Source organism: Rhinopithecus bieti, unplaced genomic scaffold (assembly GCF_001698545.2).
Source record: "Rhinopithecus bieti isolate Rb0 unplaced genomic scaffold, ASM169854v2 scaffold_4658, whole genome shotgun sequence".
In the NCBI taxonomy this organism is placed as follows: domain Eukaryota; kingdom Metazoa; phylum Chordata; class Mammalia; order Primates; family Cercopithecidae; genus Rhinopithecus; species Rhinopithecus bieti.
The window spans coordinates 1,029,591-1,048,268 of record NW_016804523.1 but is presented as its reverse complement, the minus strand read 5'-3'; the positions used below and the strand labels follow the sequence as shown (position 1 = coordinate 1,048,268).

Genomic DNA, 18,678 nt, shown 5'->3' with positions numbered 1-18,678 from the left:
GTTGCTTTTAGCCAATAAAAAGGCATTCCTGATTAAACACATTGGATACCCTTTTTGTAATGTTGCTATTTTGTAACTGAATCAGGTTTCTGCCATCTGAACTCAGATTTTATGTTCATTTATTCAGTTTGGGGATGGCAGGAGTAGGTGTCTTAGAATCAAAGTATGTTAATGTTTCTAGCTACCGCATCTTACTCTATTTGATATCTCAACATTTGCTGGAAACTGAGGAGTCCAGGAAACAAGGAGGACCCAAATTCATATATAAAAGTTATCTCTTTTGCATGAAGCATTTATTCAGAGATAACCTTTCATATTCTTAAAAACAAACAAATATAGACAGGAGCATGCCAGATATTTGATCACAGGATTAGACCTCAAGATCCCCAATTCCGAGACACCACTCTGTCACTGATATCTCTGAGATCAAGGAAAGTGGCTTGATTTCTCAGTGTGTCGTTTTTCTCATCCATTATATGGGTGGGGACAAAGATCAATCACAAGGATTGAAGCAGTAATCTTTAACGTTCATTTCATCTAACATTTTTCATGAGATAGTTTCCAGGAAACATGTTCCAATTGCTTTTCTTAGTGTCTTGGGCACGGTAGCTCATGCAGTACATTTTTGGGAATGCAAATTGATCATGGACTTACTTTCAACATCAGGGAACATTTAAGAACAGCATGGATTTGGTCCACACTCCTTAGAATCGTGGTTCTTGGGCGCTGCATTGGAAAAATCAGTGAAAATTCCCGTTCTCTCTTTGCAGGTGATCCTGCCAGACCTGGCTGTCTTGAGAATAGCAGTGTATGATGATAACAACAAGCTGATTGGCCAGAGGATCCTCCCACTTGATGGCCTCCAAGCAGGATACCGACACATTTCCCTTCGAAATGAGGGAAATAAACCATTATCACTGCCAACAATTTTCTGCAATATTGTTCTTAAAACATACGTGCCTGATGGATTTGGAGGTAAGACATTTGGGTACAGAATATGATATAGATGAGGTCCTAGATTATAAGATTATAAAACATCTTGCCCATGCTTTAAAAAACAATAATAATACTATCTATTCCTGCTAATGCTGCCGACCCTGATCACCTTGAATACATCAAGAATACATCATAACCTCAGGTTTCATAGTAAGAAATGAAAGTGTAAAGCTAGATTATCTTTAAAGTCCTTTCTTATTTTAAAGTACTGTAATTTTACATTGTTTATCAATTTCTACAAACACATTTTGTGAACGGTGTACTTACACCGACAGACTAGGGGAAAAAAGACATATATAAGGTGAAATCATAGATATCTTATCAATAGTATCACTAAAAGATTTAAATTGAACTCAGCTATCAACTGCCTGAATTTTCTTTCAAATCCTTAAGAAAGTTCAATTTCATAAAAAATCCCAGTCATCAATCCACATGCTTTAAAGTAAATCAATGGGAGGAATCCAAAGCTAGATTAAATCATAGGATTTTGCTTACATGCAAACATGTTAACTTTTTATGGTCCCCATCTAAGCAAATAACATTAAAAGAAAGCAAAGATCCTCTACATTGTCAGTCTATTGATCCGTAAGGAAATACTACAGCAGGATGACAGCATCCGATTAGCCACGGGTTCAAATCCTCACTCTCCACTGCTGGCTGGGTGACCTTGGGAAGAGGATGTAACCTCTCAAACCCCTCATTTCCTCCCCTCCAAAGTGAAGATAATAATACTACCTCCCTCATAGCATTCTTGTGAGGTGCTTTATCATTAGAGTGCATGACATAGCAAGGCTCAGAAATATATGAGCACATGGGGGTTGATGGGGGGTGTCTGTAGATACACATATAGTTTCTATACTCTACGGGAACACATCACTATTTTGTTTGGGGAATATGGGATAATTTTGCTGTTTGTTTTTAGTAGTGCATGCTTCTCTGGAGGGCAGATTTTCTGCAACTAATCCACAACTTTAACAGTCTAATATCAGAGTCAAAAAGTAAAATAAGCTATGAGTATTTTTCCATCCCGTAACTCTTAGTCCAGGCTCCTTCCTCCTTTTCCTTTGTCTTTCATAAAAAAAGGAAGCTCATTAGAAGCTACAACATACAGTAATAGAGGTAATAACCCATAAAAAGCCTGGAAAGGGGTGCTGTGAGGCTGGGTAAGAGGATCAGAAGAGGGCACTGGAGACCAGTGGTGGGTTTAGGAGCAGCAGCCCATGGCAAACCTCAGAAACCTGCCAGCAACACAGCACGGTGGTGGCCATGGGGCATCAGCTGATGAGTTAAATCATACTCCACATACTTGAGCTTAGAAAGCAGGAACTGTGGAATACCTCACACATTTTAGAAATAGTTGTATAAACCCATATGATGGAAGATTTACAAGTTTTGCCTCTGCATGGGTTAACTTCCCACTGAAACTCTAATTCATTCTTGGGAACTAAGCCACTCGAATGGAAAAGGGAAAGAAATCATTTATTTAGCTTCTACTTTATGCCAAGAGCTTTATGTAAAGAGATCCAAAAGCATGAAGTTGTTCAGAATGGATGTAAGCACAGGGAGATCTGTGCGCAGAAACATCTGTATTTACAGTGTAGCTTATTAGCAGTGTTGTGTTTAAGTATTGAGCCAAACTAATCTCTTTAATATTAGTCCTGCCAGTATTCTTTCCTAACATGTCATTGTGGCTGCTTGCTTTTTATCAGAAGCATTTGAAATTTCTGTGTACCATTGATGAGATTCTGCAGTCGATGCCTTAACCAGATTTGACATTCAAATACAATTTATTCAAAATTATCTGGTCATCTATTTCATAAGTGAAGAAACCAGGGACAGACATTATGAGGTGTCAGGGTCTTGCCTGTAGATAACAGAAGAAGAATATGAGAACTGTCTTTTTCCAAATCTCTGATCTTCTTTATAGCTTCTTGACTTATTCAAAATATATTTATATTTTCTCTGTTTAGCCAACCCCCCACATTCATATCTCAGTGTATTTATGTGCTGAACCAGTGAGGTAGGAAATCTATAGTCTGTGTTCCCTGAAGTATTGATATTCCCTGTTCATTCCACAGGAACAAGTTCAAAATGAAGCTCAGCACCATCGCACTCAGTGTTTTCTAGAAAAAAAGAATTTTTTAAATTTTTCCTAGAAAACAAAGAAACTCATCAATATACATCATTAGTTTATATTTAGCTAAAGAAAGATAGTGTGGATTTTCATTACTTTGTTCCACAAATATTTTATAAAAAGTTAAGTAGTTAAAATATGTATCAGAGAGCAATTCTGAGAACACAGAGGATCAAATAAGGGTCACTCACAAATCTACTGCGCAGAGACAGCTATTGTTTACTTCCATTCTCATTTTTTCCTGTTTGTTTGTTTATTTATTTATTTATTTGAGACAGAGTTTTGCTCTTGTCACCCAGGCTGGAGTGCAATGGTACGATCTCGGCTCACTGCAACCTCCATCTCCTGGGTTCAGGCGATTCTCCTGTCTCAACCTCCCAATAGCCGAAACTACAGGATGTACCACCATGCCCAGCTAATTTTGTATTTTTAATAGAGACAGGATTTCACCATGTTGACCAGGCTGATCTTGAACTTCTGACCTCAGGTGATCCACTTGCCTCAGCCCCCCAAAGTGCTGGGATTACAGGTGTGAGCCACTGCGCCTGGCCTTTTCTGTTCCATTTTTAACAAAATTAAATCTTACTATACCGCTCATTTGGAATTCTAATCTGTTTTTTAGAATATGTTTCCATGTCATTAAATATTTTTATATTTTTATTAGCTGTATAGGATTACATTTTATGTTAGCCATAATTTAGTTATGGATAAACACTGAAGTTTTCTTTCTTGGCCCCTCAGGAAACAGAGGCAGGAATTTGAGTGCAACTCCTTCTCCTTCTCGTTTCTATAGCATAAAAACTCTCAAAACTGGCCAGGTGTGGTGGCTCATGCCTGTAATCCCAGCACTTTGGGAGGCCGAGACAGGTGGATCACATGAGGCCAAGAGTTCAAGACCAGCCCGACCAATATGGAAAAACACTGTCTCTACTAAAAATATAAAAATTAGCCAGGCATGGTAGCACGTGCCTGTAATCCCAGCTGCTCCAGAGGCTGAGGCACAAGAATTGATTGTACCTGGGAGGTGGAGGTTGAAGTGAGCTAAGATCACGCCACTGCACTCCAGCCTGGATGACAGACCAAGACTCTGTCTCAAAAACAAAACAAAACAAAACAAAACAAAAACTCCCAAAAGACACAAAGAAATAACAGAGCAGTGATGGTTACCATGAGTTCTGAACCCTTCCTGGCTGTTTCTAAGCAGCCAGGATGCAAAATGTCCAACAATACAGTCTCTTAACTATCAGAAAAAAAAAAAAAAAAAAGGTAACATTTAGGACAGATGATTAGGAATGAATAATGAAACCTTGGTTTAATTTTTTCAATATTATTTTGCTACAAAACATAAAGAAAAACAACCTTGTCTTTTACTCCCTCTGTCATACACAAATAGAAGTACTAGATTGGGTGCTAGGAGCATTTTTCCTTTGTCAAATCCAATGAGACTTCCGAGTGCTGGGATTATCTTTGCTGCTTTATCTGTAGGTGCCAATGCCACCGTAGATGGCATTTGCCCATTGCAAGGCTTTATCATTGTTAGACACTGCCGTTGGAAACAGGAAGCAGTTCCAGGGCTAATGACAATGAAACGAGTGTCAGTATTTCTTTTTCACCCACTGTGGCTTTGGGTGGGTTTTGTCGCTTGTGTTTCTTTTATTATTACTGAGTGATAGGGAGGGGAGCAAATAAGAGAGTTGGAGCTTTGCTTCCGGAATCTATGGGGCCTCAGCATTGTATCGAAATGTCACTCCCAGCTGTGTTTCATGAGCCTCCCAGGGCTTTGTTCCTTGGGCGGTGCTGATCATTACTTCTGCAACAATAAATTTTGCCTTCTCTTCTACAAGTATTTTACGTAAGGGAAGACGAAGTGGCCCTCTATTTCTTTGTACATTTCCCCTTTCCACCTTCCCTATTATTAAAAATACATCCTGGGGGGTGGGGAGGTGTTTTTTGTTTTCTCTGCCCAGCGTTTTCGTAGGGCTGCTTTCCAACCATTTTCACAAAGATAGTTGTCTGTTTCTTATATCAGATGTTTCCAAAGGAAGAATGTTCTTAATTAAGATGCCATTCCTGGGAAATAATCTCAGGACTTCCTGATGCAATTTAAACTTGTTCCATCTGTCCTCTTCCTTCCGGGGGCTAAAATGTCATATTCTATTAAATGTTTGTTGAAAAACCCAGTTGCATATTCACAATGATATCTTTCTTATGGCCCTTTCTGAACTACAGAAAATATTAGACTTCAAGAAGAAAAGCTCTGGAGAGGAAGGGGGCAGGATAGATTATGGTAAAATACATTGGAAATTGCTAGACTAAGCAAATTTAAACAGGCTTATCTGTTGCATGATTCCTGGGATGTACGGTAAATGCCCAAGGGGAGGGAGAGAACATAAGCATTTCCCAATCTTATTTGACCACAGGATCTTGTTGCCCAAGCACCTACTGTGTTTTCTACCATTCTAGGAAATGCAGTTTGAGAAATGCTTAATCTTTTGGTAGGAACCCAAAGGACTAAGACAAAATCATAGATTTGGGATTTGCCTTTCTTTATCAGCACCACATTGCAGCTGATAGGGGAACAAGTATTTTTCTTCTGCCTGTACCTCTTGGTAAGTTAGAAATAGTAGAGCGGAACAGGAGGGAACCTGGGCCAGGAGTGAACACATAGGGGTGGGGAGGGGGAGTGTAAGTGCCATGGGCAGGCAGTGCTCACCACTGAGGCACTCAATGATTTGAAAAGCGTTGGTTAAACAAACAAAAATCAACCGAGTTCTCCTGAAAAGTGAGTAAGCGTATGGAAGTCTGTACTAAGGAATTGCTATCTTCATTTCCATTCTTAGAGACACCTAAATTGATGCTTTCAACTCTGTTTGAAAGTCAGGAAGCATGGGAGGGAGGAAGGGAGGGGAAAAGCAGGGCATACATGGAAAGTCTTTACTAGGAGAGACCAGCTTCATGGAAATGGCATTATGCCCAGAAATAGATGGTGTTTTTAAAAACACACATAAGTAAAGCTTTAAGTTAAGTCTTAATGAAAGAACCAAATGAGAAAAGCAGACTGGTTTCTTTTAAAAGAGAGGTTCTGGAGCCCCTGCTGGGGCCACCCTTGTGGGTTCTTCAGAGTCAGGAGTTTGCATGCATCCGTCTTTACCCTGTTAGATGTACAGTGTGGCTCCCTCCTAGCAAGGCCTACTCACCTGCCAGTGGATGCTAATCAGCACTGAAAATGAATTCTTGTCACAGTGATTTATCCTGTGGAACTCTAAACTAAATGGGAAATAGGCAGCCACAGTATTCCCCAATAAAAGGAAGGAAGTCCAATGAAATGTCATATTGGCACCAAAGAAAGATACTGGGTTTACTTGAATATGCAAAACTTTGGCCAAGAATATACCCGATGTATTTAACCACTTCCTTAAGTTATTTTTCTGAGCTGAAGCAAGGAAAAAATAAATACCATTTTTCAAGTACAGTTACACAAGTAGGTAAGTATGAGATATTTGAGGTACAGCTTTTCATTCTCTGATTACAGGTTATTTTAAATGTGGCTATTAAAAATCAATTTCCTTTTTTGATATGCAGCACTCTTCATATCTACCTATCCGTATGTCTCACATGTGTGTGTCCCTGGCCAGTGGAGAAACTGAATTACAATGAAAAATTATCTTAAAGATGCCAAGACGGGCCTTGGCTCCCTAATGCTGAGCCCTTTGCACTTCGGCAGAAAATTTTTGTCAGAACTGTCCCCGGTATTCAAATGCCATTCTTCTGCATTGATCTATAACTCCAGCTACAGAATGAACACCTGCCACCACAGGACCAAATTAAACATCCTAGAAAGGGATGTCCAATCTTTTGGCTTCACTGGGCCACATTGGAAGAATAAGAATTGTCTTGAGCCACACATAAAACATACTAACATTAACGATAGCTGATGAGCTAAAAAAAAAAATAAATTAAATTAAAAAATTAAAAATTAAAAAAAGTTTGTGCATAATTCTCATAATATTTTAGGAAAGTTCACAAATTAGTGTTGGACCACATTCAAAGCCATCCTAGACCACATGTGGCCTGTGGGCCATGGGTTGGACATGCTTGTCCTAGAAGTATCTACTTTGTTATTTGAAATTGCTAGAAATTAAGCATCCATTTCAAATAGCCTGCTAACTTTAGCCTTGCTCAAGGCATTTAGTCCTTTTGTAATCTATTTTTTGTCTTATCTGATTTAGTTTGAACAAATCTTACTTTACACTTTTCATATTTTTGTTGCATTTTGTTCAAGAACATTATATTGCATTATTATTGTATATTGTAATTTCTTAAAGGTAAAGAAAGACAGAATCTAACTGCAAATAAAACTTCTCAAATAAGACGTTTCAGAAAATAAGATCCAAATAAGGCAGGATGTTAGGATCTAGCATCATATGTCCCTAATAGTGTCTAGATTTGTTAATATTGGTAATTCAAGATAGATTTAAGCAATGATATTTATCCAGCTAATGGATAAATCTTCAACAGGCTCTGATTTTGTTGTATCATTTAGGTGACATCTACATAATCCTATAGCAGATGGCTGACGAGGGCATCTCAGACAGCTTGGCTGTGACAAACAAGGCAGTATGTGGATTCAGCTAGGTCAGGATTGTGTAGAATCAGCCCTAGAAGCTGAGACCAAGACATTGTGGCATAAACAGGAGGAAAACCACTGGGATTCTAGCAGGAGGTCTCCAGGGGCTGCTGGACCCTCCATGGTCTTAATGATAAAGCCTGCCTTGTACACTTAAGCACATGACTTTGTGTGGAAGATGCATCCCCAAGAATTTAAGTAGTGAAGTTTTTTCCCCTCAATTACTGTGGCAATCAAATGTACAGTTGTCTTGTTCTCCCTCTGCGCTAGTTTCCTAGCACTACTGTAACAACCGCAAACTGGGTGGTTTAAAACAACAGAGATTTATGGAGGCTAGAAGCCTGAGACTAAGGGGTGGGCAGGACTATGCCCCCTCTGAAGGCTCTTGGGAAGAATCCTTCCTAGCCTCTTTCTGGCTTCTGGTGGCTCCAGACAGTCCTTGGCATTCCTTGGCTTGAAGCTGCACCACTCCAGTCTCTGCCTCTGTTGTCACATGGCCTTCTTCCCTGTGACTCCGTGTTCTCTCCCTTCTTACAGCGATACTAGTGATTGGATTTAGGGCCCACCCTCATCTAGTATGATCTCATTTCAGTCCTCTTCTAAAACCTAAGCAAAGACCCTATTTATAAATAACAATCACGTTCTGAAGTTCTAGGTAAATGGAAGTTTTGGTGGACACTATTCAATCTACTCCACCCTCTTAATTCTGCTTTTAATTTTTATTTTGTATTATTTTTGAGACAGAGTCTTGCTCTGTCACCCAGTCTGCAGTGCAGTGGCATGATCTCAGCTTACTGCAACCTCCACTTCCCAGGTTCAAGCAATTCTACTGCCTCATCCTCCCGAGTAGCTGGGATTACAGGTGTGCACCACCACACGCAGCTAATTTGTGTATGTGTGTGTGTGATTTTAGTAAAGATGGAATTTCACCATGTTAACCAGGCTGGTCTCAAACTCCTGACCCCAAATGATCCACCCACCTCGGCCTCCCAAAGTACTGGGATTACAGGCGTGAACCACCGTGCCCAGCCTCTGCTTTATGTTCTTAGTACTCCTTCCATTCATCATTCTTCAATAACTATTTTAAAGCTTATTAAGATTAAATTTTGTTAAGAATGCCTATCAGGCATATAAGTTATATAAACTGCTATATTATTTAACTGAACCATGAACTTTCTGATAAAATGACAAAGAAATCATTTTTTTGTACTAAGATATTCCTAAATCCATCTTTTATAGAAAATTGAAAGCCCATCTGAGTGTCTACCAGTGGGGAATAGTTTGATATAGAAAATCAATGCGACATTACCCATTTACTAAAAATAGTTTTCAGAACTATGAAGATATATGCATCAATGAAAAAGCAGGTTATATAACTCTAAATAAACCGTGGAAAAAATGTATTCATGTGCAAAAATTACACAAAAGTATACAAAACTGCTTGGTTAGGATAGAAGGATCATTTCATTCTTTAATGTCTTTCTTTATTGATTCTGTAACTTGTTTTAAGTAATTAAAGTATTATCTGTTATTCCTATGGAAAAGACTACCAGTTATTCCTCAAAAATACCATATACTCTCTACAGGCCCCCAGAATGATTACATGCCATTAAAAATTAGCGAGTGTTTCCTACCCACCCAGTCCTGTGTGTTATCACTGAAATGGGCCATTGGGATTGGATACTTGACAAAACATATCCGACGTGGGAGTGTACAGAGAAGCATAGACCAAGTATAGCTCCTGCAAAGAAGGGCAGAAAAGTTTAATGGATACAAGTTAAACCTCACTCTGCCTCATAATGGTGTGGACAAGTGGCGGGAAGAGGCATTTGGGAGTCAGGCACAAAGAGTTGCGCTAAAAGTCTAGGTTGGTCAAATTGTGTCCTCATGTGCTGAAGGACCTTAGTCATGCCCGCTTCATGGCATCCTGATGATGATGACAAAGCCATGTGGTTCTCCTAACACAGCATCACCTCGTGGGTGACCAGTGACCACAGGGCAGAGGGATGCTGAGTAGAAAGGACATGAATTGGCATCAGAGGAGTCTTCTGAACGTTGCATTTCCTCTCTAAGCAATGAAGGTAAACCCTGTGTCTCCTCCAGACACTACTGACTGAAGAGAGATGTCAGCACCATCAGCACCACTAAAAGTAATGTTGGGAGCCAAAGTGTTGCCATGAGATTCACCGAATGGTTGTGAAGAGAGATAGCAGCAGTATGATGCAGAGATCGAGCTGCCACCTCCTGAACCTACTTAAGGATCTTAGCATCACAACAAGTGGGGCAACCAGGCTTTATATCCCTCAATGCGATGCATATAAAGTCACAGCACCTCATAGAAGTACCCTTAACGAAAGATGTCAAGAGGGATTGCTGTAGATTAAAATTGACTTAAGAGCCATAATTATCAGAGACATAGTATGAAATTTGGTACCTTGATTCAAACAATGTAACTATAAATAGGGGAAATATTAAGATGGACTGTGTATTATATCATAGTAAAGAATTATGCCAATTTTGTTGGATGCAGCATTGGGATGGTTGGCTCCAAATTAAATTTAGAGCTGCAGAGACAAGTTATTAGGAATTAAATGTTCTGATATATGGAATTCACCTTAATATATTTCAATAGAGAGGAAAAAGAAAAAATGAAAGGAATATAAAGGAAATGTGGCAAACAGATGTTTATAATTGTTGGGTTGTCATCATAAATATATGAGCGGTTATTGTACTTTTCTCTCCACTTTTGTGTATACTTGAAATGTTTTATAACAAAGAGTTTAAAATAGATAAATAAATTCCTAGAATATTAACTTGCCAAAAATTGTTGTCTGTGATTTTTTTTTTTCCTGAGCAAGATTTAAGAGCTAATTTTTCCACAGCTGTTGTTGAGAGGCAAAGAGTTCTTTGGGATCATGGGTGATAAAAACAGACCTTCTCACATGCCACTGCTGGGAGAATCAATTGATGCAATTTTGGTGGAGTGCAATTTGGCAATAACTACCATAGGACAAATACCCTTACCCATCATTGTAACTTCTAAGAATCTATTCTATAAATATACGTAGAGGTATGCTATGAAATGCTCAAAGGCATTCCCTACAATGAATGTTCAATGACATTCACTACAATGATACTTTAATAGCAAAGAACTGAAAGGACAAGCTGTCTACCAATAGGCAACTGGAAATTATTATAAGAAATTCTCTTAATATTATAATTAATTATAAGAAATTATCACCATTCAGAGAATGGAAAGTTTAAGCAGCCCTTATAAATCATGTATTAGAGCTATATTGCCAATATGAGATTGTTTCCCAAGATATCTGACATTAAAAAATGGTGCAGAAAACTATGAACCCATTTGGAGTTTTAAAAAATGTCTGAATGGATACAAGAAATGGATAATAATAGTTACCTTCTGGGCATAGGATTAGCAGGAGAGAAAGTTTTCACTTTTCATTTTATATATTTGAATGTTTACCACGTGCAGATGTTATTTTATTTTATTTATTTATTTATTTATTTTTCTGAGACGGAGTCTCACTCCGTCACCCAGCCTGGAGTGCAATGGCACGATCTTTGCTCATTGCAACCTCCGCCTCCTGGGTTCAAGTGATTCTCCTGCCTCAGCTTCCCAAGTAGCTGAGATTACAGGCATGCACCACCAAGCCCGGCTAATGTTTGTATTTTTAGTAGAGACAGGGTTTCACCATGTTGCTCAGGCTGGTCTTGAACTCCTGACCTCAGGTGATCCAACCGTCTCACCCTCCCAAAGTACTGGGATTACAGGCGTGAGCCACTGCCTCTGGCCAACCATGTGCAAATGTTATTTTCTGTTATAAAAAGGAAAAGAAAAAAAATTGAAACCGAGAGAATTATGTGCCCTAAGTACTGAGAATGTTATCTTAAGAATTATCCTAAGATTGTAATTAGGAAGGTGATTCTGTTAGGGAAAATTTATAAACTTACACAGTATTTAAAATGTATAAATTATGGAGGGTTTCAAGTTAACAAGAATAATTTTGCCTTCTATAGTAAGAGTAAATTATACACAATTATATGCAACTCTGAAAGTACTTTGAAATCTTCAAATGACATTAATATAAAATATGAAATTCTACTGTCTTTTAAGTTCAGGTTATACCTGAAAAAACACTAGAGAAAGATTTCATTTTGTCTACCATGGAACCAAAATTGACTTTGAACATGTATTATCCTTCTGTATTGAAAAATAAGACCTACGTGCCTCAGGTACTTTTTACGTTCATCATCTCATTGAATTATCACGATTATTCTGCAGGACAGGTGGTATCCTTCCTAATTTCCAGATAAAGAAACTGAGGCTGGGGACATTAATCAACTTGCTGAAAGTCACACACAAGTGAAAAAACAGTCAAGAACCCACACACTTCATTCGGTTTGTCCTGACACTCTGCCTCTTTCATATCGGGAAAAACTAAAGGGAAAAAAGAGACAATAAAACATCCTCTGGTCTTTGGCCCTTGCTTTTACTCCTTTCTTGTTTTCTGCAACTAGCTGTGCCTTCCTCAGTGTGTCTTATGTCCTAGGAAAAGATTGTTAACAGAAAGCACAACAGGTATCCAGGATTGTAGTTTATTAAACAGAGTTTTCTTGAATATTTTCAGTAAAACAGAGAATTAACAGCTCATTGGGTTTTTTCTTTTTCCCTAGATATTGTGGATGCTTTATCAGATCCAAAGAAATTTCTCTCAATTACAGAAAAGAGAGCAGACCAAATGAGAGCTATGGGAATTGAAACTGTAAGTAGAAATGGTTGATTAAAGATGGCTAAGTTGTGGGAGTTTGATTATCAAACAGTGTTTACAAAAGCAAGATAAAGATATGAATTAGCAAATTTAAGGAATAATGAATTAGCCATTTTAAAACTGAGCTCATCAATTCAACAATAGTTGACTTTCTACAAAAGTGTGGCATGTTTAATAAAATGTGACTACCATCAGAAAAATCCACTTCATCATCAGTGGCTTAACTCACATCTGGGGACCCCTTCCCCATTAGAAAGAAAATGAAAAACATTTTGTTATGCTTTTAGGAAAGTTTAAAATGTAGGTGGAGCATTTCTAATCAGAAAATCCAACATCTGAAATGTTCCAAAATTCAAAAAATTCACTTTTGAGTGCTGTCATGAGATAGTCATACCTTTGCTTTTTGAAGGTTCACTGTGCATAAACTTTCTTTCGTGAACAAAATTACTAAAAATATTGTATAAAATTACCTTCAGGCTGTGTGTAAGAAGTATATACAACATTAATGAATTTTCTGTTTAGACTTGGGTCCGTTCCCCAAGATACCTCATTATGTATATGCAAATGTTCCAAAATCTGATATCCAAAACATTTCTGGTCTCAAGCATTTTAGATAAGGAATATTCAAACTGTACTGTTTCTGTGATACACTAAAATACCAGTTATCCCAGTTAAGTGAATTAATGATAATTGCTTTTTATTTTTAGTTATTTATTGTTTAACAGATAGGATCTCGCTGTGTTGCCCAGGTTAGAGTGCAGTAGTGTGATCATAGCTCACTATGAACTTAAACTCCTGGGCTCAAGCCATCCCTCCACCTCAGCCTCCTGAGCAGTTGGGACTACAGATGCGTGCCACTGTACCTGGCTAATTTTTTTACTTTTTTTGTCAAAACAGGTTTCACTCTGTAGCCTAAGTTGGTGTCAAAGTCTTGGCCTCAAGCAGTCCTCCCACCTTGACCTGCCAAAGCGTTGAAATTACTGGTGTGAACTACCATGCCCAGTCAAAATGGCATTTATTACTGATTTTTCACTGTTTTCCAGCCTTGCATCCCAACCTTCTCCCATTCCAGTGCACATGTGGGTTGTTTCTTTGTTTTTAAATGTTCTCTTTACCAGACTCCTCAGTTTGGAATGGATGTAGCATCTCTCTAATAGCTAGAAAAAGAGAAAGTATTCTCTGCTTGTTAAGAAGTTGGATCTTCTTTCCTTGGCTGGATCCTTTGCCTTTAAGAGAGTAGAAGTCTAGGAAGGGTATAGTAGAAGTTTACTGGATTCAGTAAAATAAAGAATGTACAAGATATTTGACCTTGAGTGACATTCATTTGGGTCAATGTAAATGTTTCTGTTCTAGAGTGACATAGCCGATGTGCCCAGTGACACTTCCAAAAATGACAAGAAAGGAAAGGCCAACACCGCCAAAGCAAACGTGACCCCTCAGAGTAGCTCTGAGCTCAGACCAACCACCACAGCTGCCCTGGCCTCTGGTGTGGAAGCCAAGAAAGGTGAGAGAGAGCCATTGGGCTCCTTTTCTTCTGCACCCACCTTGATTACACAGGGTACAATATCTACAACTTTAGGAAATATATAAATTCTAAGTTCTTTGTGGGAAAGAACCTTTTACACAGTGATGTTAACTAATTCATCCCCACTCTCTTCCAGACCCTCCCATAGGTACTTATCTGGACAGGCAGTGGGCTCATGAACCAACAGAGTTATCACTATTGGACATTTCTAAATTCTCATACTGACCATTTCCCCCCATAAGTAGATGTTTAGCACCCATGATTATTTGTTTGTAAAATTATCAAATGAGCACTTGAAGGCCAATTCCATGTGGTTACCTCTGGATGAAAAGAAAGATCATTAAGAGGTGTCATCAGCCAATGTGTAGGGAAACAACTGTGCTGGTTATTTTAATTGGTTTCCATTCTAATTGGTCAGACATCCCTTGATTGGGTGGTGCCCATTCCATATTGGAGAGAAAGGGAGCAGGGAGAATGCTGATAGGGAGTGGCAAGGAGTTCATCTTTCCTGTTCTGGAAAGAATTCTGGGGTCACACTGAGAAGGTCATGGGAAATGAGTCAAAGAAGTATTTTAAGAAAATTATAGTCTTGGCAGAAGAATTCATTGAAAGTGGGCATGCTAAGGGCAAGGTAAGAATTATGACACTCATGCTTCTGTTATAACACACCTATCACATTGTGTTAATAGAGTATTAACAACCAGAGAATGAGGTTATTGCAGGTGAGACCACACCTCATCATCAGTGTGTCCCTGGAACCATGCCTAGTTAAGATATAGTAATCTATTTTCTTGGGAAGTAAAGGGCTGTTTAATGAATGATAGGGACAAGGAAGTCTGGATTAAGTTGGAAATTGTCAAAAGGAAGAATAGAAATAAGTTGGCAGCTTGGATATGGGCCTTAGGGAGAAAGGGGCTTTGTGGTAACTCAGACTGCATGGACAAATCCCAGAGACAGATGGTACCATTGAGAGAAGTAGAGGAGTTAGGAGGAGGAGCTGCTTTTGGTAAAGAAGATGATTTTGGTCCTGTATATCACTGAGGTCAAGCTGTTGCTGATACATTTGGGCAGAAATATGCAATTAACAAACCTATGCCAGGTAGAGAAGAAGAAGGAGGGATAGAGAAACAGAATAAGTGTACTTAGAAGGCAGAATGAATGGGAAAAAAGAAAAAAGAGAGGTCTGTGTTCTAAGAAGAATTAGTTTTGAAAAGATGCTGTAGGTAAGTCCAGAGAAGTGAGGACTACAAAATTATTGTTGAACCAGGAATGATTGAATGATGAAGGTAGAAACACGATTAGAAAAATGTGAGACATAATTTAAGACATAAGATGGTTGTTCTGGAGGACAGTGGCATGTTGGTAGGAACTAATAAAGGAAAACAAGGAAAATGCAAAAGAGAGTACATGGTAAAACAAGACCATAAGGAAGATCTGAATCAACAAAATGGGTGAAATTCAGCTGGATAAGGAAGGAAGAGATATGTTCGATCTGAACCAAGAAGAATGATGAGTGAATAGAAGTTTCAGGATAGACAGGAAGAATTCTGACAGATGGTGTATCAGTCAGCTTATGCTGCATGACATATGACCTCAAATTTTAGTAGCTTCAGACATTGAGATCATGTTTCACTGGGTTGGTTGGTCTAAACTGGTTTGGCTAATCTCTGTGTCTTGTTATGCACCTGTGATCAGCTGATAGGTTGACTGGAAGGTAGATGTGGGATGACCTTATGCACACATCTGTCATTTGGCAAGTTGTTTCACATCATCCTGAAGCCTGAGCAGGCTTATTCATATGGTACTCCCTGAGTTTAAAGAGCAGCCCTTTTCCAGCCTCTGCTGGTATATCATTGACCATAGCAGGTCACAAAGTGAACCAATATTCAAGGGGTAAAGAAGTAGACTCTACCTCTTGATTAGAAGGGAAATAAATAGTGGTCATTTTTGTAGTATAACATAGATAGATTCTATCTGATCTAAGAAGTTGGTTAGGTGGCTGCTCTCTGCTGAGAAAGGTAGAGGTAGAACTGAAAAACAACAGTGTGGAAAAGCTTTGGAGTTGCCACTGACTGGAATAGAACGATCCACAAGAAATAAGGAGGAGGTCTGCCACATAGCACACAGGACCCTGGTGAGGGCTGGTGGTGTGTATTAAGTTGATGTAGCTTGATCTCATTACTTCTTCAGCAGTGCCCAGAAACTCAGCAACAACTATGGACAAAGTACAGCTTAGGGAATTGCAAGCCTGAAATTATCATAATGTGTATGGTCTGGGACCAAAAGATTGAAGAGCATTAAGTTATGACATTGTAAGAGTGGGCTATTGCTGTGTAACAAGCAACTGCAAAAGTCAGAAATTTAAATAAAGTAAGCGTGTATTATAGCTCATGAGGTTGTCTGGGTGGCTTTTCTGGTAACGGGTGGATTAGTATCAGTGACTCAGCTAATCTTAGCTATGCTTATTCAAATGTTTGGGGTTCAGCTAAGGTGTCATTGGCTGGGACAAGTGGGCTGTCTTCCTTGTGAACTCTCATCTTTCATCAGCTTAGCCTGGGCTTGTTCACATGGTAGTTGTAATATTCTAAAATGGAGGTGAAAGTACAGATGCTCCTTGACTTATGACAGAGTTACATCCTCATAAGCTGAACATATCGTTAAGTCAAAAATGTGTTTAATACCTAAGCTACTGGACATCATAACTTAGCTTAGTCTAGCCTATTTAAAATGTGCTCAGAACACCTACATTAGTCTACAGTTGGGCAAAATCATCTAACACAAAGCCTATTTTATAATGAAGTGTTAAATATTTTATGTAACTTATTAAGTGCAGTACACTGTAGAGTATACAGCTGACTGAGAGCTGAGGCTTGCTGCAGCCCCAGTGCGTATCTCTAGCTTAGGAAAAGATCAAAATTCACAATTCAACATATGCTTTCTACTGAATGCATATCACTTTTTCATCATCGCAAAGTTGAACCACTGTAAGTTGGGGACCATCTGTATGTCAGGTTCCTTGATGAGTCCTAGACCTAGAACTGGCATGACATCCTTTCCACTACATTCCATCATCTCAAGCAAGTCACATGGCCCAGCCCAGATTCAAGAGTTGGGGAAACAGATTCCACATCTTGATGGGAGGAGTTCCAAAGTCACATGTAAGTAGGTGTGGAAACAGGGAGCGGTGGAATTTTTTGGCCATTTTTGCACTCAGTCTGCCACCCTGATCATAATTTATAGGTTAATGTTCCAGGGGGGTAGATACTAGAGGAGAGAGACTTTGCTAGGAAAGGAAAAGGTTAAAGGGAACCAGAAACAAGATGAAAGTAAAAAGCTTGCTTGGTAGGTGTGAGGGAGTGAGTGAAGTTGGCAGGATAGAGATTGCAGTCAGAAAGAGGTACCTCTAAGTACATATCTTGGAGGAGGGGCAGTTGCAAGCAGTGTTAACATCCCATTTACAACTGTCAGTGGGAGGTGAGGTAAAGTGGAGATGAAGATTTCTAGAATGGAAGGCATCATGGAAATAGAAAGGAAAGTCACCCAGCATATTCTTCTCATGCATATTGAATCACTGTGTCGGATGTCTGGGAGTGCCTGCATAGGAAAACCACAAGTCAGATACTGAAGTTCATGGGGCAGGGCAGTGTGTGACCTAGAAGGACACATGTGGAGGTAGCTAGGCTCAGTAGAGCCTGGTGTAAGTGAGAGGTCTGTTCTTTTGTATGATAGCTTTTAGGAGAATGGCATGGAAGTACAAAAGAGAAGTTTGTAGGTGTTTTTACCACGCTTCTCCATGGATTGGGGTGGGGTGGGGAGTAAAGCCTTTGGGGGAAGAGATGTCATTTGAGAAAGCAAGCTTCCATTTCTTTCCAGAAAACTGTCTTAATTTGAGTCACCCCAAAGCAGACCCTGAGAGAAGGCTTCCAGTGCAAGTAGTTTATTCTGGGTTGCAGTGGACGCAGATAGAGGTATGAAGAAGTGACACCAGGGAGGGAAAGCAGTCAGTAATTAGAATGTTTTAAAGCCAGTTGCCAGGAGGCACCTAGAACTTAATGTCCTGGAGAACCTCTGCGGGCTAGTATTGGACGTACTTCTCAGAGGTCTCCTCTTAGAGGGAAGAGGGAGCTGGGGAATGTATACCCTGACTCCTGTCAGCCTTTTCTTGAGGGTTCCCGTGGAAGGGGTAAATTCTTGACATTCAAACACTGGCAATTGGAAGTGAACTAGAAGAGCTGATGTAGACAGGGCCTGGCGTGTGGCTGGAGCAGACAGCGTTTGCTACAGACATCTATGAAGGTGGGGAGGTGTGAAATTCCAAACTGTTTTTCTTAGACATTCAGCCAAACGGCAACGACTGCACCAACACGACTTTATTTTTCTTTCTGATTTTAAGAACAAAGGATTAAGAAAACCCAGCTCCTAATTTCCAGATTAGCGATTAAGAGAAAACAAGTTATTGTTAAGGAACTATGCTGATATGAACAAAAATTTTATGTAGTCAAACTTCAATTAGCCAAAACCTTTGGAGCCCCAAATGTGCTGCCTAACCTACTTTCATACCATGGAAGCCTGTAGACCTGCACGGTCCTCTATAGTAGCCACTAAC

The 18,678-nt window shown here is 39.3% G+C and overlaps 1 protein-coding gene across 13 annotated transcripts in view; it reads left to right on the top strand.

Annotated features, from left to right (window-relative positions):
* Positions 1-18,678, top strand: part of PLCB4 (phospholipase C beta 4) — a 425,441-nt gene that overhangs the window by 367,976 nt on the left and 38,787 nt on the right. For all 13 annotated transcript variants that reach the window (XM_017868901.1, XM_017868899.1, XM_017868893.1 and 10 more), the window contains 3 exons: positions 771-975; positions 12,453-12,541; positions 13,901-14,051. In XM_017868901.1, the coding sequence (XP_017724390.1) occupies positions 771-975; positions 12,453-12,541; positions 13,901-14,051 (445 nt within the window). The remainder of the gene's footprint in view (positions 1-770; positions 976-12,452; positions 12,542-13,900; positions 14,052-18,678) is intronic.